Source organism: Oryx dammah, unplaced genomic scaffold (genome assembly GCF_014754425.2).
Source record: "Oryx dammah isolate SB20612 unplaced genomic scaffold, SCBI_Odam_1.1 HiC_scaffold_21, whole genome shotgun sequence".
NCBI classification, from domain to species: domain Eukaryota; kingdom Metazoa; phylum Chordata; class Mammalia; order Artiodactyla; family Bovidae; genus Oryx; species Oryx dammah.
In genome coordinates this window covers 4,063,337-4,089,178 of record NW_024070205.1, presented here as the reverse complement: position 1 = coordinate 4,089,178, position 25,842 = coordinate 4,063,337, and the positions used below count along the sequence as shown (strand labels likewise).

Here is a 25,842-nt window from a genome sequence, read left to right as displayed (position 1 = left end):
AGGCCGACTCTCTGCCTGCTGCGCCAGGGTGGGGACAATAAGGGTTCCTTTTTCCCTTTAAAACGTGATTACTGGGAACTCTTGGAAGGGTGTGTGTGTGTGTGTGTGTGTGTGTGTGTGTGTGTTGGGGGGAAGTAAATGCCCCCTCCTCCTGCCTCCCCCTTACCCCCCCCCCCCCCAGTGTTTGTCCCCGCTTCCCCATCACCAGGGGGTTGAGAGGAGTATGACAGGTCTTTGTTGTCTGAATAAAAATCCGTGGCGGCTCCGGGAGAGAACTCCTCCTACTAAATTATCAAAAATGGGCTGGCTTTAGTCTCTTAACAAATTGGACACCGCTCCGGCGGCAGGAGCAGTCCCCAACCCAACCTACAGGCGCTGGGAACTTGCAAGCAGCCAGGGGCCGCTGAAAATAGCACTTCTTTTTCTTTCTTTGTGTTCAAAATTATTTTCTTTCTCCACCAGGTTTTGCTCCCCCCTCCCCCCGCCCCCGCAGTTGTTCCCCGTTAGTAACTCGAGCTCTCGGAGAGGTCAGATCCGTCTGCTTCGCCTCCGCTCCCCCCCCCTTCCCGTGTTTGTTTTCTGCGCATCTCCTTCAGGGAGTCGCCGGGGCTGGCGTCCCCCCTGCTTCTTCTTTTCCGAGCAGACCCATTTCCACCGCGGCTGCCTCTTTTCTTCTTCCCCCTCTCCCTCAGTCCCCGAGCGTCTCGGCGCTCTCCCATCGCCCCGCCTCTGCGCTCCCCGCTTCTTCTCGGATGAGCTGAGAGCCCCCGGGGCGAGTGTATATGGAAATAGTGGGGTGCCGAGCAGAAGACAGCTCGTGTCCTTTCCGCCCCCCAGCCATGCTCTTCCACGGGATCTCTGGAGGCCACATCCAAGGCATCATGGAAGAGATGGAGCGCAGATCCAAGAGCGAGGCCCGCCTGGCCAAAGGCGCCCAGCTCAACGGCCGCGACGCGGTAAGGAAGGGCCGGCGGCCGCGGGAGCCGGGAGCCCGCGCGCGCGCAGGGGGAGCCGAGTCGAGCCGCCGAGGCGCCCGGGCGAGGGTGGCGGTTCGTAGGCGCGTCCGCTGCGATCGGCGGTTGGGTTATCTTCGGTTCGCCTGGCTGCTGCGGGGTAAGAAAAGGCCCCTTTCTGATATAGCTACACTCCTAAGAGCCCGAGCTCGCTCGTCTCCGCCGCAGCTGGTCCGGGGGAAGCAGGGCTAGTCGGGCACGAGAGGATGGCGACGTCCTCTCCGGCGGCGCAGACGCCGGTCTCCCGGCCCGCTGGAGTCCCGGGCGCCTCCCCGGCGAGGGTCGGCGGCTCGAGGGCGAGCGGGTGCGGGCCACGGGCTGCGGCGCGCGGACGAGCGTCCGGGCCGAGCTGAAGCTCCGGGTCTCCAGTGCCTGGGTCTGGAGACCGGCTGTTCGGGGTGGACTAGAATGCGTCCTCCGGACGCTCGGGACGCGGAACGCGCAAAGGCCGCGATGGCCTGGGGATCTCTGGCGGCCCGGCTCGGTCAGCTCCCGGGCCTGGCGCGCGTAGCTTGCTAGGGAGTCGAATAGAAAATCCAGAGGAGCGGGGCGCCGAGCCCAAGCGCGAGAAGTTTCTAACCCTTCCACGCTGTGGTCGACCACGCTGTGTCGATTAGGCACGCAGGATAAAAGTCAGGCCCGCTTCGTAAAGAAAATTAATGAACAATCTCTGTGCTCGCCTTTCCCATTTACGGAGAGGGAAAACGACAGACGTCTCCGTAGAGTTTCAGCCAAACTGAGCTGTGTAGATCCTCCGGCACCACACCGGGAATCGCAGCTCAAACTAAGCCGGTGGACAGACTGCCCGGGGCCAGTCAGCGGTGTTTGGGGTCCACCAAGTAGCCGACATGGTGGATGTTTCTACATTTGCAAAAAATGATTTCACTGCGGGGGTGGGGGGAGCTGGTCTGAGTAAAGTGCGAAACTCTACTTTTCCAGGCCTGCCAGGGTTTCTTAGGGGAAAGTCCAACCCATTTCTGCTAGTCCTGAGGGAAATGTCCCGCAGTTAACCACCCACCTTTTGTGGCTATCCCGTTAAAAAACAAAAAGCGGTAATGCAAACCCGAATTTCACGGCGGGGTTGCGCTTAAGGCGAGGGGTCTCCTTCCTCGCCGGGTCGTGGGGACACAGGCGGGAAGCTTAAGGCCGGCATTGGAAAGATTTTCAGTACAAAGATCTCCGAGGTATGTTTATGTCAGGGAATGGGGGGGTCAGTGTAGAGGTGATCGGATAACGGACCTTCCCAGGAACAGGTATGGTGCTTCCTTAGTAGGAGAAGGACCGATAACCCCAGCAAGATCTGCCAAATATATCTCGATGGAAACAACGTCCACCACATTATGAGCACGAGTATTAAACCCTCTCCCTTCTCTTTTACTTTAAATGTTGCTTATAGGGATATAGAGAAAGAGAAATGTAATAGTGTTTGTTGAAAACCAGTATGTGCTTGTTCAGGTCTCCGTTTCTTCCTCCAACAACAATTTCTGTTGTTTCATTTCGGGCGAATCGAAAGCCACACTTTTAATTATTTGAGTTCGGAAACCTCCACCATTTATACAGTCCATGCCCTTCTAGCCCTTGTGGAAAAGGTTCGAGGTGACCGGCGGGTCTTTAGGTTGAGTCCAGGTTCAGACGGACGCGGCAGAAAGTGGCAGAAGGAAAAACTGCAAACGTTTTCCCGATGCCTGCCTTCGCGGAGGGGCCCCTGACTGGCGGCGCTCGCGGAAACCGCGCGCGCGCAGGGGGAGCCAAGTCTAGGGGGTTCTCGAGTCGGGGAGGCCGGGGGCTGGCTCTGCGCCGGGGACCCGCGTGGGGCGGCCCCGCGCGCTCCTCACCGCGCGCGCGCTTCCTTGCAGGGCATGCCCCCGCTGAGCCCGGAGAAGCCTGCCCTGTGCGCTGGCTGCGGGGGCAAGATCGCCGACAGGTACTACCTGCTGGCCGTGGACAAGCAGTGGCACCTGAGGTGCCTGAAGTGCTGTGAATGTAAGCTGGCGCTCGAGTCCGAGCTCACCTGCTTCGCCAAGGACGGCAGCATTTACTGCAAGGAGGATTACTACAGGTATCCCACCCCGCCCCTCCCCTCCCCGGGGCCACCGGCCCGAGCCCCTGCGTCCCCTCCCGGCTCCCCCCCTGCCCAAGGAAGCCCCCCGCGTGCGCCTTCAAACTGCAGCGTGCCCACCCCCGCCAGGCGCGGGAGGAGGACGCCCCGGGAGGGGGGCACCCCTGGTCTAGAGCGAGGTCTAGACTCTCCCGCCCAGGCGGCCCCCTGAGCACCGCTGAGGGAACTGGGCACGTCCTCGGAGGGTCAGTGAACGTGTCCGCGTCTACCGAGGCTAAAGCGGGTTGGGTTTGTGTTTTCCGTTTGCTACGTACGAACTCAGCCAGGCCCGTGCCTTGGAACTGAGCCGGCGGCCGGAGCAGCAGCAGTAGCTGCTGGCTGTCGGGTTTTCGCGAGGGTGGCGGGAAAATCACCTCAATTACCACGAAAAGGAATAAATAACTGCTCTTGCCAAAACGCAGGCCACTCAGTTCGGACATGCCCTGACCGCGGGCTGGAACCTTCCCGCCAGCCTCCCCAGTCGCCGGAGAGTGAACTGGCCGCAGCACGTTCACTGATTCTGCTCGGTGTTTCTTGCCTTGGGGACCGCAGCGATGGGCAGGCGACCCGGCTCGCTCTCGGCCGAGGCGAGAACAGTGGTTAGAAAAGAATTAGCTCGCCTCTGCAGAACTGTCGTTTCTTTTTCTCCCCCAGGGCTGTGTCTGAATGTCTTCGTGCACACTCACACTTTCATAAATAACAACACCCTTCCTGTGAATGCCTTGTAATCGAGGAGATGGTTTCACTTGGCATCGCAATTTAATATTCTTAACATACTGTTGTGAGTTAGCCAGGGCACGGTTTGTTTTGGGTTTTGATTTTTAAAATTTTTACTTTACAGGGAAGAAAAGTGAGGATCAGTTCCTCGATTCTTATTTTAATGTAAGGGTTCTTTGTCATATTCATCAGAGCAGGTCAATCAGCAGATAAAATGAATGTATATCCAAGAGGGCGTGGGTCCTCCCCTCCCGGATCTCCATCTTGGGCTGCTGCTGACCAAGCCCCCAGATGCCGCGGTGAGAGGTGGCCCTGCCTTGGCCTCCGCTAGCTCTCTGACGCCGCTGTTTCCTTCCAGAAGGTTCTCTGTGCAGAGATGTGCCCGCTGCCACCTCGGCATCTCCGCCTCCGAGATGGTCATGCGCGCCCGAGACTCCGTCTACCACCTGAGCTGTTTCACCTGCTCCACGTGCAACAAGACCCTGACCACAGGCGACCATTTTGGCATGAAGGACAGCCTGGTGTACTGCCGCACCCACTTCGAGACCCTCTTGCAAGGAGAGTATCCGCCGCAGCTGAGCTACACCGAGCTGGCGGCCAAGAGCGGCGGCTTGGCCCTGCCTTACTTCAACGGCACCGGCACGGTGCAGAAGGGGCGGCCCCGGAAACGGAAGAGCCCAGCGCTAGGGGTGGACATCGTCAACTACAATTCAGGTGGGTGCCCACCCCCTCCTGGCCGCCCCTGCCGCCCCAGCCCCGGTCTGCCCGGAGAATTCCATCTGGCTTCTCCCCTGCCCCACCTTGGTTGCAAGAGGGCGCTTTCCTTAGCAAGACCCTTTTCTCGCCACAGCTCTGGGTCACTCAGAAAGAAGCTGGACGATAGCGTGAGAGAAAGAGGGAGGAGAGAGAAGGGGGATGGGGGAGGGGAGAGGGAGAAAGGGAGAGAGAGACACCTTTATTTCGTTTGTGGCCAGAAATACATTCACAACCTTGGGGCTGCGGCGACTTCCCCCAAACAGTCAGGGCCAAACCCTTGTTGCCCATTAGTTAATGAGCCCATTAGTTTCTGGCTCCCAGTTGGAGCGAAACAGCCCCAGGGCAATTCCTGTGTGGAGGCCAAGTTATAGATCCTGGAGGAGGTTTCCCTGAATACTAAAAAAGAAAAAAAAAATCTTCAGAGCCCAGTCCCAGTGTGTCTAGAGGGGACAGAGGCTGTGGTCACCAGCCCAGAGTTAATCAGGGAAACAGTTGGCATGAGTGTTGAAAAACCAAATCCCTCATGTTGGTGCAGACTGGCTGGAGGGGCGGGAGTCACTCTCCAGAGTCCATGTGAGCTGGCCTGCCCCTTCCCGGGCCAGCTCACTGCCCTGTGATAAACCCTCCAGACACCCAGACCGTCCCCCCCACCACCCCAGCTTTCTCTCTTAATTAAAAACAAAACACAGGCAACAGGCCAGAAAGCATTTTCTTCCTTGCTTGGGGGGGGGAGGGCAGACCTATCACTCATCAGTCTCACTCACCAGTACCCCGTTGTTGGCAGCCTGCCCCCCTCCACTTGCCAGCCCCCAGGTGAGGACGGTGACAGGTCCCCAGGACCACAGTCTACCTCTAAGCAAGATGGAAGCTCTTCCTGTGAGTCCCAGCCCCCTGGAAAAGAGGTTACAGAAAACCCTGGAGCTTACTTAGTGGCGTCCTCAGGACTGGTTTGTTGTTGTTCAGTTGCTAAGTCCTGTCTGACTGTTTGCAACCCCATGGACTGCAGGCCGGCAGGCTCCTCTGTCCTTCACTATCTCCCAGAGTTTGCTCAAACTTGTGCCCTTTGAGTCAGCAATGCTATCCAACCATCTCATCCTCTGTCGCCCCGTTCAGCCATTCTGACTTTCAGCGTGTTGGCCCAGCCCCACTGGACGTTTTAGGAGGATACTCGAGCTCAGGGAGTCCTTTCTGTTGGAAAGGACCTTGGGGACCTCATGGTGGTCACCCCGCTCTGTTACCAGGCACACCCAGATGCCAGCTGAAGGTTGGGCATCCCAGAGCGTGCATCTTGCCTGTTTTTCTCTTCCAGTCCCCACGTACCTGGTGTGGTACATGAGCCGCTGTGGCTCAGTAGTAAAGGGACGCTGTTCCCCCTCATAAGTGACCTGCCCAGGGACACTCAGCCAGTGTGAACAAGTAGAAACGGGTCCTGCTCCGAAGGGGGAATCTGTCCAGCTCTCCCCTCAGCTCCCTCCTGGCTCTGATTTCACAGATGAGGGATAGCGGGGGGTGTCCCCGAGAAAGTGGGGACCTTTGTCCCAGGGGTTGAACCCCGGGTCACTGGAGGGGGAGGGCCCGCTTCTGGCAGCAGACCTGCCTAGATGGGTCAGTGTCCCGCAGCGGGTGCATCCCTGGGTTTTGCCAACCCCCTACCGGGGGTCAGGACCTCCTGCTGCCCCTCTGCGCCTCGGCCAGCAGGCTGATTCGGGGGCCACGATGCCCAGCGTGGTTACTTGGGCTCCTTTGATGCGTGGTCCCAGGGGCGGCCAGGCAGGGCACCGATTGTTCTTTATTAATAGAAGATGACATCGGAATCTCTAGCCACTCACCAAGGCCCTAATGCCCTAATTAGAGAGAGAGAGAGAAATAGAGAGGGAGAGAGACTAGGCGGGTCTGCAGAGAGCAGGAAGCCCGAGGCTCCCAGAAGGTCCAGAAGCGTGGGGAGGAGCTTTCTAGCCAAAGGCGGCAAGCCTGGTTTCTTCGATTGTTTGTTTAACCTAATTAGCTTCATTTGATTTTGCCTTGATCTTACTTTACGTTAGAAAGATGCAGGGAGCTTTAAGGACAATAAAACAGTGTTTCTCCTGCTTCTCCGGGGAGCACCAGAGAGTACAGATTTATTTCTTAAAAAAGAATGAGAATCTCTTTCCTCTCCGACCATTCCACTTCCATTTCCAATTCGGCCATTAGTTTGCAAATTAAGTCGCTGCAAGGTTTTGGAGAGAGCTGATGCTTCTGTTCATTAAGGAGGGAGAGGTTGCAGAGGCCGTCGGAACAGAGCCAGTGTGCATCACAGAGCCGGTAACTCTTAATTAACGTCCACCGCATCCCTTCGGGACTTTCCCCAGAGACACGAGCAAACAGCATACAGTTCAGATCTGGGTGAAATAATCTAGAGAAACTCGGTTAAAGATGCCTGACCAAAAATCAGCCTACCACTAAAAAAAAGTTTATGAAGCCAGTGCCTATTTGTTATTACAAAGAAACACTTCAGTGAATTAAAACCACGTTGAAAGTGCAGAAAATAAAATGGACCCACAGTTTTAGCTCCTTGTTTTATCTTTCTTTGAAGCCATCTCTGCTTAAATGTAAACTAGTCTCAGAAAAGAGTCACATTGCTACTAAACAGATCTGATTCACACACTGATAATATTTTCAAACACATGTACACGAAATATGTTTGTGACGAAGAATTCCAGAGATGTGAAGTTAGGCAAAGATCCGTAAATGTTTGACATAAGGCAAGTGCCTTTCCTTGAGACTGTTCCTAATTTACTTTATATCTCTTTGTGCAGATAGCAGACGGATATTTTAGAAAGAGCCACAGGAAGTCCATTTGGGATGCTGGTTTGAAATGAAGCCCTCCGGGGTGAGAAGAAGATTTAGGGCCGATAGCTCTGGTTTGGGTAATTTATCATTGACAGACTAGATTTTTGCCACTTCTTGAAATCTCCCCTCCTTAGGTTCTTTCTTGGCTTCCAAACTTCCAAAGCTCCCTGACATTGTTAAATTAGCCTGGCACTGACCCCTAGTGGTCTCTCTCAGAGCAGTTCTCAGAGGGTTGCGTACCTTCAGAATAGAAACTCACTTTGGATAGGTGACCATTTCCTAAGTGACCAGAGAATAAAGTAGTTAGATCTTCTTATTAATTTTATAGTGCCAGATGAGTGTACTCACAGGTGTATATTTAAGACAGTTTTAAGAGACTTATCATTTCATCTCATAATTCAGTGGTGGGGGGACCCCTATAGCTTTAAAAGTAGACCCTGGGGAAACATGGTCACCTGCAAATTTACAGAAGACATTTGTAGTTAAATTTAAGTAGTTTAGGCTAATATACCGAGTTACTCTGTAGGTAACACAGACTGCGCTATTAAGTGGGATAATATAACTGATCCCACAGTTTGTCTGTTTATATGAATACCATCTTAATCAAGCGCTAACTTAATCTTTTTGCACACTGAATTGTATTCTGTTTGAAAACAAGTCCCATAGTAGTGTTTAATACACTGAAATTCTCTACTGAGTTTTAAATCAGCCATAATGGATACAGAATGCATATGCAGAGAAGTAGTTTTTATCATACCTGTTCTATCATTGTGTGTGTGTGAAAAAATGTCTATAATTATTTTTCATTAATTCATTTTAGAGACTAATGAGTACTATAGTTTGGTTAGGAATCAAACTCATTTCTAAGAAATAGTAACTTGTGGGTGAGGGTTGATGGCTAAGGGCATTATTTAAGTACCAAGTTAAGTCTTCTGCCTCAGTGTAATATTCAGTTTAATAAGCTACTCAGGAAGAGTTACACATCACTCACCTAGGATAGGATTGAAATCTTATCTGAAGAAGCCTCCAATGACTAAGGTGTGCCTCTTTGACTGTTTTGGTGTGGCTACATTTATAATCTGGTTGTGAAATATAGCTCAGTTTACTGAGATAAGTATGGTTTTATGGTAGGTCATAAGATGCTGTTTCATCCATTTGGGGATACAAAAGGGCAATTCTATAGAATATTTGAACTTGACATCTCTCCCCAGGGGTGCAATAGGATAAAATGTAAAACATATTCTATTCTCTCTCTTATTTCTGGGTACCTGGTGCCCTTTCAGTGGGGTTTAAGGAGTCCCTGTTCAACCTTTGGCTATGTATATTGAACTTGCAGGCCATCTCAAGTTGATCTGACTTTGCATGAATAATCATTGATGATTTTATGGATGAACAAAAATTCAAAATCTTGATGTGAAGCTCGTTGAATTCCTGGCCCCGTGTTGGAACTCGAGGGTCCGATGGCGAGCATGATAGTGTCTTTCTTGCCAGGAACTCGCCTGCCCTCTTCACGGGTCTCATGGAAATGTGAACAAAGGTGTCACTAGTTCATGCCTAGTCTCATGACAGTGGGGAGAATTTAAGTGGATTTTATGGTGCAGGTGACTCTCGTTGTTGGGTCTCTGGATGTATACTGATTCACTGAAAGCGTTTTTTTAAAAAGTAATTCTCACCAAAGCATTGGAGAAGGGAATAGCAACCCGCTCCAGTATTCTTGTCTGGAAAATCCCATGGACAGAGGAGCCTGACAGGCTACAGTCCATGGGGTCACAGAGAGTCGGACACGACTGATCACGCACGCTTGCAACCAGAGCATCGCAGGCATATAATATTTTCTCAAGCAGAACGGAACAATTAATCTTAAGAGATGTCTCACTTTCTTCAAGATTCTGGTTTCTCCCCCAGGCATGTGATCATGTTGATTTTAGATATTCTATTACAGTGCACTAAAATGCTGGATGGTCAGTCTGAATATACATCAGATAAACATCTGAAGTAAGGTGTAAAGGAAAAAAAAATTGCCATGCCCTTTAAATTGTGAAAGTTGGCTGAATCAGTAAACATTTAGAAAAGTGTTTTCCTTATAATCATATTTCTTATGCAAAGCTAGGAGGTTATCGGAAATGACCTTTTAAATGTGCATCTTTACATCCTGGAGATGAAGACTTTCAGGCTGGTTTCAAAGGCTGGGTTGTTTTGCCCTCAGTGCGGAGGGGGCTGTGTGTGGGGGGGGGGGGTGTAAAGGTGTCACCCCTCCCCCCGGCCTGCCAGCCAGGGGCACAGCTCACACTCTGGCTCTCACAGGACCAGAGCAGAAAGGGCCACCATCCCAATGGGACATCAGCCTCTCTGAGCTGGGAGTTGTGAGGAGAGATTCTGGCATGAACCAAGTGAACACACACCTGGGCTCTTTCTCTTTCAGAACTATCTATTCCAGTGACTCCAAGGGAAAACTCTCTTCATCCTGGTTAGCCCCATGTGAACCAGTTACCACTAAAAGTCCTCAAAAGTAATATTCTTCTGGTTATGTAAGAATCTTGCAGGTTTTTATCTTGTAACTTCTTCCCCTCTTCTTTTTAACTTTTTCTGAAAACATTCTAGGATATGCAGAAAAGGGTAAAAATTGAAACTTAGATTCTTCCTTCATGGGGGTTGGGGCAGGGAGATGGCTCTGTAAAACTTTTAGGCTTGAGAGAGCTGAAATTACTGGCTTGCATATCCCTCCTATGCAAGCCACAGACTACACCTCGTTTCACAAATACAGACAAAACGAAGACTCTCTGAAAACCGAGTGTGTGGAGGGCCAGTGCTCATACACATCACACAGTAGAAGAGGGTTTGGGTTTTTTTTTTTCCTTTTCACTCTTGGAGAAGATTTCTCTCACTCCCACACGTAGACCTTACTCATCTTCTCAAGTCTTTCTAGCAACCATTAAGCCAAAGAGTTTAGATTTATCTCATAATTTATCTAAATGTATTAGATGTATCTAATACTTTTCTACTGCATAAACTTCGAGTGGGTCCACACTTAACAGACTAGTTTGGCGACTTGGGTCGATTAACCTCCTTCTTTTGTCTGGATCCTGCTCGTAACTGGGTCGACAGCTTTCTCCACCGTTGCTGTCCTGTCACGACAGGAGCATGCCACCTGCCATCTTTTCAGCTAAAGTAGGCCCTTGCACTGAGCCCTTGTTTTCGTCCACTGTGGCTGCCACAGGTTGTAACGAGAACGAGGCCGACCACTTGGACCGGGATCAGCAGCCTTACCCGCCCTCGCAGAAGACCAAGCGCATGCGCACCTCCTTCAAGCATCACCAGCTGCGGACCATGAAATCCTACTTCGCCATCAACCACAACCCGGACGCCAAGGACCTCAAGCAACTTGCTCAGAAAACAGGCCTGACCAAAAGAGTTTTGCAGGTAAGAAACGTCCATTGTTGGCTGTGCCTACAACTTCCCCTTGCAGTGAAAACAGTTCTCTTCCCTGTTTGATTTCCTGTACTGCTTCTCATTAGTTTACCTTACTTACCTCCCTGGAGAGTGTACCAAACTTTTGCAGGGGCTTCCCAGAGACTGCCCAGAGAGCGAGAGCAAGAGACCCAGGGTCTCCTAAAATGCAGCCACATCCTCCCTACAGATGGGGAGAGAGGCCCACAAAGGCAGCTCAGCTTGCCCCACTGCTCTGCAAACGCAGGTGGTGCTGTCTGCACAAGCTGTGGCTTTGGAGACCTCTGTCCACGTCAGGGTCAGTGCAGCACACACCTGGGGAGACCTGCTGCTACCCCCTTACTTCAGCACACTGTTGGCGGGCTCACTCCCCCATTCCGAGCTTCCAAATTCACGTGGATCCTTTTGGTCAGCTCCTGAAAAGCCACAAGCATGGTTAGCTGTCTCTGCAACCAATCAGAGCCAGTACTTTCCCATTTTAACCAACCGCATTTGACCACTGTATACTGCAGTGAGACCTGCCGGCCCACTGCCTTGCTAGGCTCATCATGGTAAGAATGTCTAACAGAGACCTGGTAGTGGGTGGCTGGGGGTCGCCTCTGATGCTCTCACCCTCAGTGACAGACAGCAGGCTTTTTAAATTCCACGCACCCGTTTCCGGTTGCTTGGAGTCTGTGGCCCTGGAGGTTTTTCCTATGCACGGAGTACTTGGCATGTGTCAGACTCAAGAACAGCCAGAAATCTGTTTCAATGATGTTCATTTCATGCGAGTGATTCTAACTTGGTGAAACATCCGCTGACCTCGCCTGTCCTCTTTCTGGAAAGACAACCGTTGAGGGATGAGGGTGTATTTCCACCGCCCCCACCCCCCACCCTCACCCCCTCGATCGCTGTGCCTTCATTTCCCCAGGGTATCTCCACTTAACCATATGTGCCCCCAAGCGGCACTCGTTAATGCTGGGGGTGGGGGCCCCTGTGCAGCTAAGAGGGTATCTGTAGTCTTACTGGGATTACTCTGTTGTCAAAGAAAGCAGAAACAAACAAACAAAAAAAAGGTGGGAGGAAGCCCCTTCTCCCCCAAGGAAAATAAACATTTAAAAAGAGAAACGTATATCCAAAACAATTAAAAAAGAGAAAGGGAAAGGAAAAAAAAGAAGTATAAAAATAAACATCGGTAAAGAAATCCATTGGGATTGGTTTGCAGGTTTGGTTCCAAAACGCACGAGCCAAATTCAGAAGGAACCTTTTGCGGCAGGAGAATGGGGGTGTTGATAAAGCCGATGGCACGTCGCTTCCGGCCCCGCCCTCGGCAGACAGCGGCGCGCTGAGTCCAGCAGGCACTGCGACCACTTTAACAGACCTGCCCAACCCCTCTCTCACTGTAGCGACAGCCGTGACCTCTAGCATGGACAGCCACGAGTCCGCGAGCCCCTCGCAGACTACCTTAACGAACCTTTTCTAACATTGGGTTCGGGTTTTTTTTTTTTTTTAATTCTTCCTCTTCTTTTTATTATTATTCTAAGGATTATTTTATTATTTACAAAACGATATTTTTTTCCCTCACCCACGAGATACTTGGCAAGTAACAACGACAGCTTGGTGTGTAGTGTCTTGCAGCCACTTGGCGAATGAGTTTACAGTATCGTCTCCTTTACAAAGTGTATTATTTTTTGTCTACAAAGTGTATTTGGATTTAAACAAGATTAATTAGATCGTTCAGTCGGTAAGGGGAATTTTGGAATCATTCTAATAAGTGCCTCTTAAAATTGTATGTTACTTATTTCCAGAATCTCAAAGGAAAAAACAAAACAAAGAGTGGTATTGTGATGGGCAAAGAACCATATTCCCAGTTACATAATTAGGCTAATAAGGAATCAGATAATTGATTAAAATTATTTTTTAATCTTGCAACTGTACCTGTACTTATGAAAGTTTGGAAACTTCACATTGTCTTTTAAAAAAATTTTTAAATGCAAAAAATGTTTTAATCATTCCTTTTTCTTACAAATGAGGAATATAGTTAAATAAACAATAGCTAATTTAAATATTAAAGATTAATTAGATGGGAAAATCTAACCAGGAATGTGACTTTTATTTTCTCTTAGGGGTATAGTCCCAACAAAACTTTCTTATTAGTTAGTTATTGCTTTTCAACATTTGAAAAATACTTAAACCTCCTGTGTATCCATGAAAATTCCAAACAGAATTTGAAATTTTATACATTTAACCTTCTCAAGCTGATGATAGGTGTGAAAGCATTCTTTCTAAATTATTTTTCCCCAGGGAAAATGGAAATAAGCAAAATATAATTTTTTAAGAAGTTAAAAAAAATCAGTATAATTTAATCGATAGCTCTTAATTGGCTTTAGCTGTACCATGATATTGTATCTGGCATTCTATACAAATAAAGTTAAAACAAAAACTTAGTAACTAATATTAACAATGAAAATTCTTTGGTTTTGTTTTGCTTCATTTTACTTCGGCATAGGTTGATGTATTTGTCAGGAAAAAAAAAAAAAACTTTTCTGACGTTAGAGGTTTGAAGTTCTTAGTTTAAAGATAAACTCAGAAGCCTTGTGGATGCTAATCTGAATATATTTCCTAGTTTACAGTAGCATTTTTTTTCTTTTAATTTAAGCTAAAATCTTAATGGTCTGGGCAGTGGTGAATGTTCATCTATATGCTTCTGTTGTAGTTAAATATCAATTAGATTGTGGATTTCCTAAAAAAAAATAAAATAAAAAAGAAGTCAAGATATATGTCTTGCTTTAGTGGATTGTTAAGAATAACTTTGCACATATTCTCCACTTTTCGGACCCCTTAAATCTCCTCTGGTGTTCGAAGTGGTTATTTAATAGATTTTAAAGGTGTCCTTCTGGTTGTATAAATGTGTGGTTACATATTGACAGTTCACTGCCCACATTAAAGTGCATTATTGTAACTTTTGCTCAGGGTCTTTAGAAAATTAGCACAGAAAGTAGCTTATTTTTTAAAAAAAAGATGATGGAAGATAAGTTAACACTGTAACAGAAGAAGGTGTGTTTGCCATTATATATTTAGCAAGTGTGGTTATCATCTTATATGGAGCTTAAATCTTGACTTTTCATATTTCTATTACATTTTGGGCATTTACCACTAACCAGACCAAACAACCTTGGTAAGGCTGAGATCTTATTAATACACTTTTACAGGTAAAATATTGATACTTATAAATTTTGTTCTTTGACAGAACAATATATGGTACTATAGATCTACTTTATTAAGTAGACTAATTATAACTCAGTTCTCCTATGTGCCTTATGAGATAACTTGGAAGTAAGTTTGTGAAAAATCAGGATATATGTGTTGTTTGTTAAATTAACTGTTTTAAGCCCTTTTGACACCTCACTAGTTTTGTACTGTTTTACCTCTTATTTCTGAAACTCTTTTTATGGTGTATCCTGTTAGAGGGGACAGACATGTCATAGAAAGCAGTTGTGCACTCTTTCCAATATAGTTGATAAATTCAATAATCTTATATATTGAGCTTCGTGTTTATAGTACAGTAAGTGGTCTAGCAAAATTGTCCATGTTTCTTTGTTTATTGAGAAATGCATTGTATAGAAACTATTTCCCTTAAATATTTATGGACCAAACAGTTGTGATATATCCTATTAAATTTGTGTGAATAAACCATTTTGAATCTAAGGACTTTTATTTCCCATCAGTTTTATTTAAGGTTTAACTGTACTAGTGTGTTTTTGATATCTATTTGTAAAAGCTGTTAAAATGGTAATACAAAATTTTTTAATATACAGACATACGAATAGTTTTTAGTTTTCCAAACTTATGATTCATTTTGAGTTACCATTGCATTTGCAATGCAATTCAGCTTAGAATTACCTTTAAATATATTTTCCTACAATAAAAGTAATGCCCCATGGATTTGACTCAGCCTGATTTTTAGAATTAAAAAAAATAATTAGCAGAAAAAGTAATTGCATGAAAAGAAACTTTAAATATGATTAAGTTTCATGTTAGGTCTATTGAGCACAAATGGATATTTGTAAATCTAAATAGAAATTGAAGACCCCTAAAAGCCAAGTTGCTCTGGAGTTAATAAATTGTCACTATGATTTTTTTCAGGGAGAACAAATCTTGGGGCATTACAGCCAAACATCCCGACGTTTGAAAATTCCCTAAAGTATTAAAAGAAGGGGAAAAGTTTGATCGGAAATCCACTGCAGTGAAGACAAAGACAATATTAGGTTATGATAATCATACATTAAAAGATCTATTGAGCCAAAAAGAGAGAGAGAGAGAGAAAGAGAGAGAGAGAGAGAGAGACCAAGAGACTTAAATGTCATTTACTGAATGTTAACAAAACTTCTGTTCTTTATGATGTCTAACACAAATGGAGGCTTAAAATTATATGATTTTAAACAAAGTGAGACAAACCGTGTATAAACCAGAGCAGCCAGGCAGTAATATGCCCACCCCATAGCTGAAGAAAATTATTCTTGGAAAAAAAAAAAAAATCCCACACATTTGTCAAGCACAGTACTTGTAAAATAAAGTCCGAAAGCTTTCATTTCACCTGCTTGCTAATGTGTTTTAGTCCTATCTGTTAATGACATTTCCCAGCTGTAAATTCAAAGGAAAGCTATCGCTCATTTAAGAGGATAGGGATCAGACCCCAGTAATTTTAGCACTATTGTTTATTACTTCCTTCTGAAACGGAAATCTCTGCATGGACTTTCACATCTGTCACTTCTAGTGTGCATCTCTGTATGATGACTTCTCGTTGCTGTTTCTTGTATGATAAATAGCTTTCATTAATAAACATCTTATTCGATGGAAACATAGTTAACTTTATGTTAAACACACACTTTTGGAATTAATTTTGAACACTGTCTTAAGAGGCAGCACAACCTATTTCCAACTTGTTATACTTAGGAAAAATTCCAAATGATATAATGAGGTTAAGTTCTGGTAATCTAGGATAAAATTATTTACTTGGTTTTGGACTTTTCATGACCTTTTATTTGTTGTATTCAATTGACACATAGACTAAAAGTTTTTTTTTTTTTTAAACAAAACCCAAATTACAACATAAATAAACCTCAATATACTGTCATGCAAAATTTCAGGAGCTTTTTTAGACGATTAGGGTAAAATTTATAGATCCTCTGTAAGTTTACATGTTTGCTATGCAATGAGCAAATTTATTGAAAGTACACAAATATATTCTGAACTGTGATGAGATCCTGTCTTGCATGGTTCAGATTACATATGATATTACAAACAAAAGAGCAAGTGGAAAGAAAAACAAATATTTAGGAATGAGGTTTTTTAATGGTTAAAGGGAATATTTGAAGATAGAATTTTTTAACGACTCATATTTAGCTGTATATCCAAAGCGTATGTTAAACAAATTAACATATACCTTTCCAGAAATTTTTTCATTATGAGGAAATTTTTATTATATACAAATGAACCCTATGTAAATGATGTGACTTTTATGAATGATAGACATTAAATATTTCATTTACATGTCTTCTCAGAATTTTGAATGTTTTCTTAAATGCTTTCACTTCCTGAATACTAAGAAAAAAAATTTAAAAAGAGAGAGCAACTTACTAATAGTAAAAAAAAAAAAAAAGCAGTGCACCATGACAAGTAGACTGTTTTGAATGATGATGAAACATGTTCCTTTTGTCAGTAACTTGAATGTTTACGCCTCACTGAAACCTCATCCACAGCTATAGTAACTTAAACAGCTTTTCCGATACGTTTCCAGCCAGTTTATTCCAATCCTTGTCCTCCCGGGTTCCTTCTTTCCCTGTGCTGTCACCCATGGCAGTTTCGTTTAGAAATATTTTGGAACCTCGCCTGGTTTTACAGACCTTTAAATATTTGTCTGGAATGTGAAATGCGGGAAGAGACCACAGAGGGAAAGAACAGAGCTGAAATTAGGCGTCTGAAAAAAAAATGCAAATTTGAAACAGGCACATTTTTAAAGAGGAAAAGAAAGGAGCGTTAATTGTGAGTGGGAAGAGAAAGAAGCCTGCGATGCCGAATCCGAAGGTCTGTGGTGCTTTGCCGTGATGGACAGCGGGCTCTGAGTCTGCAGGACTGCACCCTCACTGGTGTGGACGAGAAAGACATGGACCTCTTGGCCGGCAGCAGGGCACTATGTTTTTGTAGCTTCTACCTCCCAGATGTCTGGGTTGGCTGAATTCTTGCAAATTGATCTTGGGCAAAAAAAAAAAAAAACCTTCGCTGAGAGTCAGCAGCTGTCGGCTTAGGTGAGTTACCACCTTCAGGCTGACTTGCAGAGTAGGTGGGTTCTTTTTTTTTTTTTTTTTAACATATACCTCAAATAAGGACATGACTCCATAGTAAAGGACCCAAAGCAAATACTTTTAAAAACCTTCATGATGTTTCATCACCTACAAAGTAGATTTAGCTTTATTTAATAACCCTTGTGGAATCCACCGCATGCTATTTTATAACAATCTTTGGACGCACAGCATTTTAACAGCCACACAGAAATAGCACCTTGTTTTCTGTTGCAGTGTGCCTGCCAGAGCATCATGGGGAGAAGTGTTACAAGTGGGAAACTCTGATGAACAAGAATATATATATATATCTGTGTGTGTATAACTGAATCACTTTGGTGTACAGCAGAAATTAACACTGTAAATCAACTATACTTCAATAAAAATTGTTTAAAAAAAAGAAGTGGGAAATTCTGGAATGGAAATTTGGAGTCATGTCATCCTAGGCTCTTACGAGAATCCTAGGAACAAGATTGTTATAAAAATAAATGTAAAGAACTAATTTTGTATGCAGTTTTGCTATTTAATTTTCAACTATGTTATAAACAAAGCTAGCTTTACTTGTAGAGAGTTTGTGTACCAAGGGGATCCAAAATATTTTATGGTCTCTAGACGCCAGGGTTAAATGAGGACACTAGGACTTAGTCCAAATTTCAGAAATGGCATTGTGTTTGCTTTGAAACCATACAGCTATATATAGCTTATAGATAAACTCTGGATTGGCCTTTTGGATCTATTTTATACATTTAGTAATTGGGAACTGACTCTGAATACTCAAATAAATAACACCCTTCTGATATAAAGCCACAGTCCTTTGCTTTATAGTCAATCTCAAAATTAGGAAGTTATTTTCTTTACAGTGCAATGCTGATTTAAAAATATTTTTATAACACTTATCTTGCCCATGTAATTTTTTTCAGGATAATATTACCATCTACCATATTCTCAAAATACATTATAACTCTTAACATTATTTTGAATGCCCTCTGGAAGGATTTCCATCTCATTTTATCTGTTTCTATAGCCAGAAAAGAAAAAAGTTTGGAACTGTGCATGGTACTTAAGGGAAAGCCTGTGAATAAATATGATGTAAGTAGCAATATAGTCACCACAACTAAATTTCTTTTTAACTCTGTTTCAAAATAGATATTTTTATCTAACATCACTCTTCACTCCCAGTATTCCTTTTTGAATATTAATGTAGTAAACTCTCCTGTATCATGCATCACATTAATCAGTTTTCCTTCCCTTGGGTTATTAACTTTTGCTTTTTTGCACTACTTTTATCGTGCTGAAATGATAAAAAGCAGGCGAGAATAGAGATCCAGGTATTAGCCATATGTAGAAAGTTCCTGGTGTGCATCTCTGTGAATCTTTCCTCATGCATTAGAATTTTCAAGAATGATTTTTTTTTTTCTTTTGGAACATCATGTTTACATCTTGCATGATCTTATAAATTAATCTGAAGAGTTAACTGGATACCTTTTATGGTTATTTGAAAATAAAATTTGCTACAGATATGCTTCAGTCTCCATTGCCTCCTATTATGCATGAATGTATTAATTTTTTCTGTACTTTCCCATTGAACCAGAAAATATTAACCTCAAAGGACATTTTAATTGTTATTTATGATAAATATACAAAGATGAAGGAATCCAAAGGTAAGGTTGCCTTTCCTTAATCATTCCCTTTCTGCTTCCTTTCTTTTTCAGAAGCAACAAAAATCATGAAGGGATATCTGCCTTAACTTTGACATTCAAGGGTTTTGACAGCTTGCATCACTTAAAGTTATATTTATTATTCAGTAAACTTTAATTCTGTGGAATAAGTGCCCTTTATGAAATGTGATTTTTGAAAAGCACTAAGATATTTCACCACCTCAAGCAGCTGAAACTGTTTGAATTCTACAAACTGGTTTTTTTTTTCCAGAAAAAAAAGTATAGTGGAAATTATTTTAAATGTAATATTTGTAGCATTTTACCAGCTTGACCTGGATGCTCTACAGGAATTTTAAAGAGCTATAAAAAACCTCCAAAATGTTATGATGTAAATAATTAAGTGATGATATTTTACTGTAATATAAGCCGAGAGAGTTTATTTTAGAAATACAGTTACACAGACGTTTTGTCATTTCAGTGCAGGTCTGAGTTACTCTTGGCTATTTTAATGAGAAAGAGATCTATTTCCGAGGGCTCTAATAGAATTCTTGATTCAATTTTCCTCTTGAGCATCATGAGCCCGTGTGTGTGTGTTGTGCATTTTCTTCCGAACATCCATGAAAAGACATATATTTTTAAGAAAAAAGGTTTATCTCTTTTAAACCAATTTTTAATTAAAAGCAAAGCAAAAAGGGAAAATAATGGCAACTTTTCTTAAGTTGGAAATCTCGTGAAAGGTCCATTTTTTGTCGTCCTCACATGAAGCCTCGCTCCTGACAGCCCCGTGCTGCTGCTGCTGCTGCTCTTTCTGGATTCTCTGCAAGTTACTGTCTTCACGGAGTGTGGCCATAACTTCGCTTTTTATTGGGATTACATTGCTGGGTTGGACTTTTCTATTCAACACAGCGTGACCAAGGCTTATATTTCAACACAAACAAAACAAAAAAAGGCAATTTTTGTTGGAGTGTATAGTTTAACTTGCTGCCTCTATTAAAAGGGGCATGTTAGAAAGGAAAAATTCAGAGAAGATATTTTGGTCCAAGCTGAACTGTGTTCATGTGTTAAGGTGGCTGGAGCTCAGTGCGTTCATTAGTGGTCACGAGGATCGCTAGTAGCACGTGAGTACACAGGCTGGTGTGCTGACTATGCACGTTATGTTGACGAGGCAGCTAGATTCTGAGGCTCACCCAGAGGGATTTCACCATGGAGGCAGTTCCCATGGCCTGAACTGATGTTGTTTAGTTGCCAAGTTGTGTCTGACTCTGTGATACCACGGGCTGTAGCCCACCGGGCTCCTCTGTCCACGGGGTTTCCCAGGCAAGAATCCTGGAGTGGGTTGCCATTTCCTTCTCCAGGGGATCTTCCCAACTACGGGATCGATCCTGTGTCTCCTGCATTGACAGACAGGTTTTTTACACTGAACCACCAGGGAAGCCCCATAGCCTAAACACCTAACTGTTAAGTGTTAGATTAGGAAACATTTGGTATCAACTCTGGCTTTCTGCTTTTCTAGAGTACCTTGCAGTGAAACATTTCACCAATAAAAATGATCACCATGGGCTTTGCTTTGGTTTTAGTTTTGCCTTGGATATGTGTAAACTCATGGATTCCCTGTGTAGATTGGAAAGAACCTTAGTAAATTGGCTGAAATCCTATCCACCCCCATCTCTTTTCCTTTTGCAGTGGAAATAGAAAGCACCAAGGCAGATGTGTTTTGTTTCTAGTTCAGAGGCTGTTGTGGGCTTCCCTCAGGAAAACATGGATAGCCAGAGTTCCAATTTAACCTCTGCGTGCGAGTGTGCTCAGTTGCTAAGTCATATCCAACTCTTTGTGACTCCCCTGGACTGCAGACCACCAGGCTTCTCTGTCCATGGGATTTCCCAGGCAAGAATCCTGGAGCAGGTTGCCATTTCGTTCTCCAGGGGATCCTCCCGACACAGGGATTGAATCCATGTCTCTTGCATCTCCTGTGTTCGCAGGCAGATTCTCTACCACTGAGCCACCTGGGGACCCCTTAACTTCTGCAGATTTACTTTTTTTTTTTTTTAAAGCAATGCCAAAACCAAGTCCGTGAAGCAGTCCAGCCACTGCTGATACAGCTTATTTAAAGCTGCCTCTTTGTGAGTTCTATGTAGGCTCCATTTAGGAAGATGAGAACAGAAGAGTGGGGTTATTACTGCCGGGAATTTTCTATGACTGTCTACAGCTTCCGTTCGGCTTATCCACTGCTCACCTGTGTCCCTGTAAAATTCTCTTTCATCTCACAGCTCTTCCCATCCCTACTCTGAAAGCATTTTCCTTCAAGTTAGCAGTTCTTCTTCTTCCTTTTTTTTTTTTTTGTATATAAAAATCTTGACATTCAAAGAAGATACTTTGGTTTTAACTGGTTAAATTTCCCCTGCATTCACATTGGCTTTGGTGCCAGATTCTATACCCCTGAAGACTTGCTCTTCTTTAACTTGACCACCAAGCACCAGGACCTTGCCTTAGGCAGCCCACCTGCCCTGCCGGCTCATGGCCATCCGCTCACCAACCAGCTAGGGGGACCTCTCTGGCTACCTGTGCGTGCCACCCTGGAAACAGCATCCTTCTTAGTGTTTCCTCTCTTCTAGTGACAACTCCAAATACATTTCTTGGAAATCTTCCCCTGACTGTTTTGTCAGTGGAGATGTAGCCGGAACAAAATTGAACGTATTTTTTCCTCTGCTGCACACTTTATTTCTAGGCTTGGTTATTTCTGCTCACAATTTTACTCTTCCCCTATTCCCCAGACTGGGAATTACCCAGCTATCAGTTTTTCTCTATTGCCTTCTTTTTTACAAAAACAGTCATTTTGTATCATTCTGTTACCAAATCCTAGTGATGCTTTCTTTATCCTATATCTCTAATCAGCCCTCTTGATTCACCTTTTATTTATTTATTTTTGGCCACGACTCCATCCCTGTACTCACTGGAACTTGTGGGGAACACACCAGAACTAATGTGTGGGAAGGTATTCTTTGCAGAAGCCATGAGTTGTTCCAGATATTGTTTGCTTTTCCCATCTCTGCACTCTGACCCCCTATTACAGTAGACCCAATGGTCAGCAATTTAAAAAAGATTTTATTTAAACTGGAAGATTTTACTTTCTTGGGCTCCAAAATCACTGTGGACAGTGACTGCAGTCATGAAATTAAAAGACACTTGCTCTTTGGAAGAAAAGCTATGACAAACTTAGTCAGTGTATTAAAAAGTAGAGACATCATTTTGCTGACAAAGGTCCATATAGTCAAAGCTATGGTTTTCTCAGAAGTCACGTACAGATGTGAGTGTTGAACCATAAAGAAGGCAGAGTGCCCAAGAACTGATGCCTTTGAACTGTGATGCTGGAGAAGACTCTTGAGAGTCCTTCAGACGGCAAGGAGATCAATCAATCCTAAAGGAAATTAACCCTCAATATGCATTGGAAGGACTGATGCTGAAGCTCCAATACTTTGGCCACCTGAAGCAAGGAGCTGACTCATTGAAAAAGACCCTGATGATCAGAAAGATTGATTGCCCCAGAAGGGGACAACAGAGGATGAGATGGTTGGCTGGCATCACTGACTCGACGGACATGAGTTTGAGCAAACTCTGGGAGTTGGTGATGGACAGGGAGGCCTGCTGTGCTGCAGTCCATGGAGTTGCAAAGAGTCAGACACGACTGAGTGAGTGAACGACAACAAATATTTAAACTAATTATATGACACAGGGACCTTCCCTGGTGGCACAGACGATAAAGAATCTGCCTACAATGCAGAAAATAGGGTTGGATCCCTGGGTTGGGAAGATCCCCTGGATAAGGAAATGGCAACCCACTCCAGTGTTCTTGCCTGAAGAGTTCCATGGACAGAGGAGCCTGGCGAGCTACTGTCCATGGGGTTGCAAAGAGTCAGACACAACTGAGTGACTTTCACTCGTATGACAACTTTCTCACCAATGTAGACGCTTATGATCTAGAAGGTTATGACTCTTCTTTGTGGGGATTTAAAAAGAGCCTGGTTGGGGTTTCCCTGGTGGTACAGTGGCTGACTCCACACTTCCACTGCTGGAAGGCAGGGGACACAGGTTCAGTCCCTGGTCTGTGAACTATATCCTGCATGCTGTGTGGGTCAGCCGATAAATAAGTAAATAGGTAATAAAAGAAGTATGGCTGTCACTCATTTGAACGGCTGGAGCAAGGCTTTCTCGGCCCATGGATAAATAGAAGAGAATATACCTATCATTACTTTTATGTGGCAAAGATGTTAAATGTTTACTTCATGTCAAAACAAATGGTGTACACAACAGAAGAAATAAGTGCTGCTTGAAATGCAAAATCTATCTCACATAAAATCTTGGCTTCTAGGTGGCTGTGCCCTCAGCCCTTAGGGATACTGGTGGGGGATTCTGAGAAGTTGTGGGGTTGATGGTCCCCAATGTTCTTTCTGGTTCCAATCACATGTGACAGATTTGCAAAGAAGCAGCATGGTGAATAGGCGGGCACACCCAAGGTCACATTCTGCCTCTTGCACAGGGTTCTAATCCAAGCTCTTAAGCTCATTTGCTGACTTTCCTCATCTGCAATCACAGCCCTGTGAGGTGTTTTGTTTTTTTTTCCCCCTCAGTCTCTCTCCACTCAAAATCTTTCCTATATGTTACAAGAGCAATCTTTCCAAACATTATCTTTCAGCTGTACCTTCTTTCTAGGAAACTAATGAATTCCCAGCATAGATATGATTAGGTATAAATTCCTCTCTGAAACAGCCAAGGTTCCCCATACTAAGAATTTGTCTTACTTTTTCATTTTTTTTTTCCCCAACATGAACCCTTCACTGTCTGTAGCACAGGCTGTATTCTATCATATTTTTGCCCACCGTCCCTTCTTTAATTATAAAACATTTCTCATTACTTCTTATCTGCCTACATCTTACAAATTCTTTTTTTTTTTTTCCCCTTCCTTTGGGCATATATAATACTAATCAAGAAAAAATTTCAGAAGAAAGAAAATCACCTACCAACCTCTGGTGACTCAGATGGTAAGGAATCTGCCTGCGATGCAGAAGACCTGGGCTTGATCCCCGTGTTGGGAAGATCCCCTGGAGGAGGGAATGGCAGCCCACTCCAATCCTCTTGCCTGGGGTGCTCCATGCACAGAGGAGCCTGGCGGGCTGCAGTCCCTGGGGTCGCAGAGGGTTGGACACAACTGAGCAACTAATGCTGTCACCATCCTCAAACAGTCATATAACATCTCTCTCTATGTTTTCCAAGTTCTTTTCCAGTTTCGATATTTTGTTAAATCTCATCACATGGTAAGCTGGGGCATGAAAAGCATTCAATAAATGGCAATTTATTTGAACCTCAGAATGATCATTTCTTTGTTATTCTAATTCTATCTCCATGAAAATTGCCTTCATTAATGCTTGTGATAAGCCAAGTCTGCCTTCCCGATTCCCCATAACTCTCACTGTATGTATGGCCCACACCCTCAACATGAGTATTTTTGTCTTGTTACTTCCTCTTTCTCAAACATTATGTTCTTCTTGAGCAGATGGATGGTGTCTTATACGTCTATTGCCTTTGGATTCGTTTTGTGCAGTCCCTCAGTCGTGTCTGACTCTTTGTGACCCCATAGACTTCAGCGCACCAGGCCTCCCTGTCCTTCACTGTTTCCCGAAATTTACTCAAACTCATGTCCATGGAGTCGGTGAGGCCATCCAACCATCTCATCCTCTACCGTCCCCTTCTCTTCCTGCCTTCAATCTTTCCCAGCATCAGGGTCTTTTCAAATGAGTCAGCTCTTCACATCAGGTGGCCAAAGTATTGGAGTTTCCGCTTCAGCATCAGTCCTTCCAATGAATATTCAGGACTGATTTCCTTTAGGATGGACTAGTTGGATCTCCTGGCAGTCCAAGGGACTCTCAAGAGTCTTCTCCAACACCATAGTTTAAAAGCATCACTTCCTTGGCACTCTGCCTTCTTTATGGTCCAATTCTCACATCTGTACATGACTACTGGAAAAACCATAGCTTTGACTATACAGACCTTTGTCCACAAAGTGATGTCTCTGCTTTTTAATATGCTGTCTCGGTTTGTCATAGCTTTTCTTCCTTGGCATAGGTGTTAGGGAAATAGTAGCTGTTCAGCAGGCATTTTAACAACTAAGTTGAGAAGCGATACTCCTCTCATGGGTCAGTGGATAGAACTGGCTGAAGAAGACAGTCTGACCCAAATTCTAAGCTTTCATTCTGGAGAATTACTGTTGGCACTTAGAATTCTCCAAGATGTCAGGCAGGGGAAAGGCAACAGATACTTTTCCAGCAGGTCTTATCTGAGTCTTTCTTTCCTTCTCGGAGACTAGCAAATGCTCCTTGGAGTTAGCCTCTCCAGGATGGAGGGCATACAGCACCCACGGTCACTGCAGATTTCTCATAAGGAGAGAATCCCAGAGGCCAGTCTTGGCATCCTCACAGGTAACACAGGAGCTCCCGGCCTTGAATCTTTGGGGTACATCACTGCAGTGGTTCTTTGCATTTTGTTAAGCCCACCAGGGTCCTCTGTCCATGGGACTCTCCAGGGAAGGATACTGGAGTGGGTTGCCCTTCTTTTCTCCAGGGGTCTTCCCAACCCAGGGATCGAACTCAGGTCTCCTGCATTTCAGGCAGATTCTTTACCATCTGAGCCACCAGGGAAGCCCCATTCTGAACATCAAAAAACTATTGTTAATGAAAGGAAGCCAGCTATCCCAAGTTAAGGAATTTGGCCCTTTTCCATGAATGGGAAGATGCAAGAGTCTGGGCTCACTGACATCATTCCTTTCAGAAGCCCCTCAGCTCTCCTCAGCCAGCATCCTGGCGTTGTTCTCATCCTGAGCTCCCTTGGGGCTCATGGGAGGGAGTGGCTGCAGCCTGATGGCTGGTCCTCTCGGTCCTGAGTGCCCCAGGGCTCACCAGCTCACTGTCCCTGGCAGCTGCAACTCTGTTGACCACGACACCCTTGTTTACTGA

At 44.7% G+C, this 25,842-nt stretch overlaps 1 protein-coding gene across 2 annotated transcripts; it reads left to right on the top strand.

Annotated features, from left to right (window-relative positions):
* The first annotated feature begins 301 nt into the window (after positions 1-301).
* Positions 302-18,702, top strand: LHX9 (LIM homeobox 9). Of its 2 annotated transcripts, none has more exons than XM_040263715.1 (5): positions 302-956; positions 2,870-3,072; positions 4,187-4,542; positions 10,631-10,833; positions 14,986-18,702. In XM_040263715.1, exons 1-5 carry the CDS (start codon positions 783-785, stop codon positions 15,040-15,042), a joined length of 993 nt encoding a protein of 330 aa, XP_040119649.1. In that variant the 5' UTR covers positions 302-782; the 3' UTR covers positions 15,043-18,702. The 2 variants fall into 2 exon arrangements, with proteins under 2 accessions (XP_040119649.1, XP_040119648.1); XM_040263714.1 differs by having other exon boundaries at positions 12,065-18,702.
* The last annotated feature ends 7,140 nt before the right edge of the window (positions 18,703-25,842 follow it).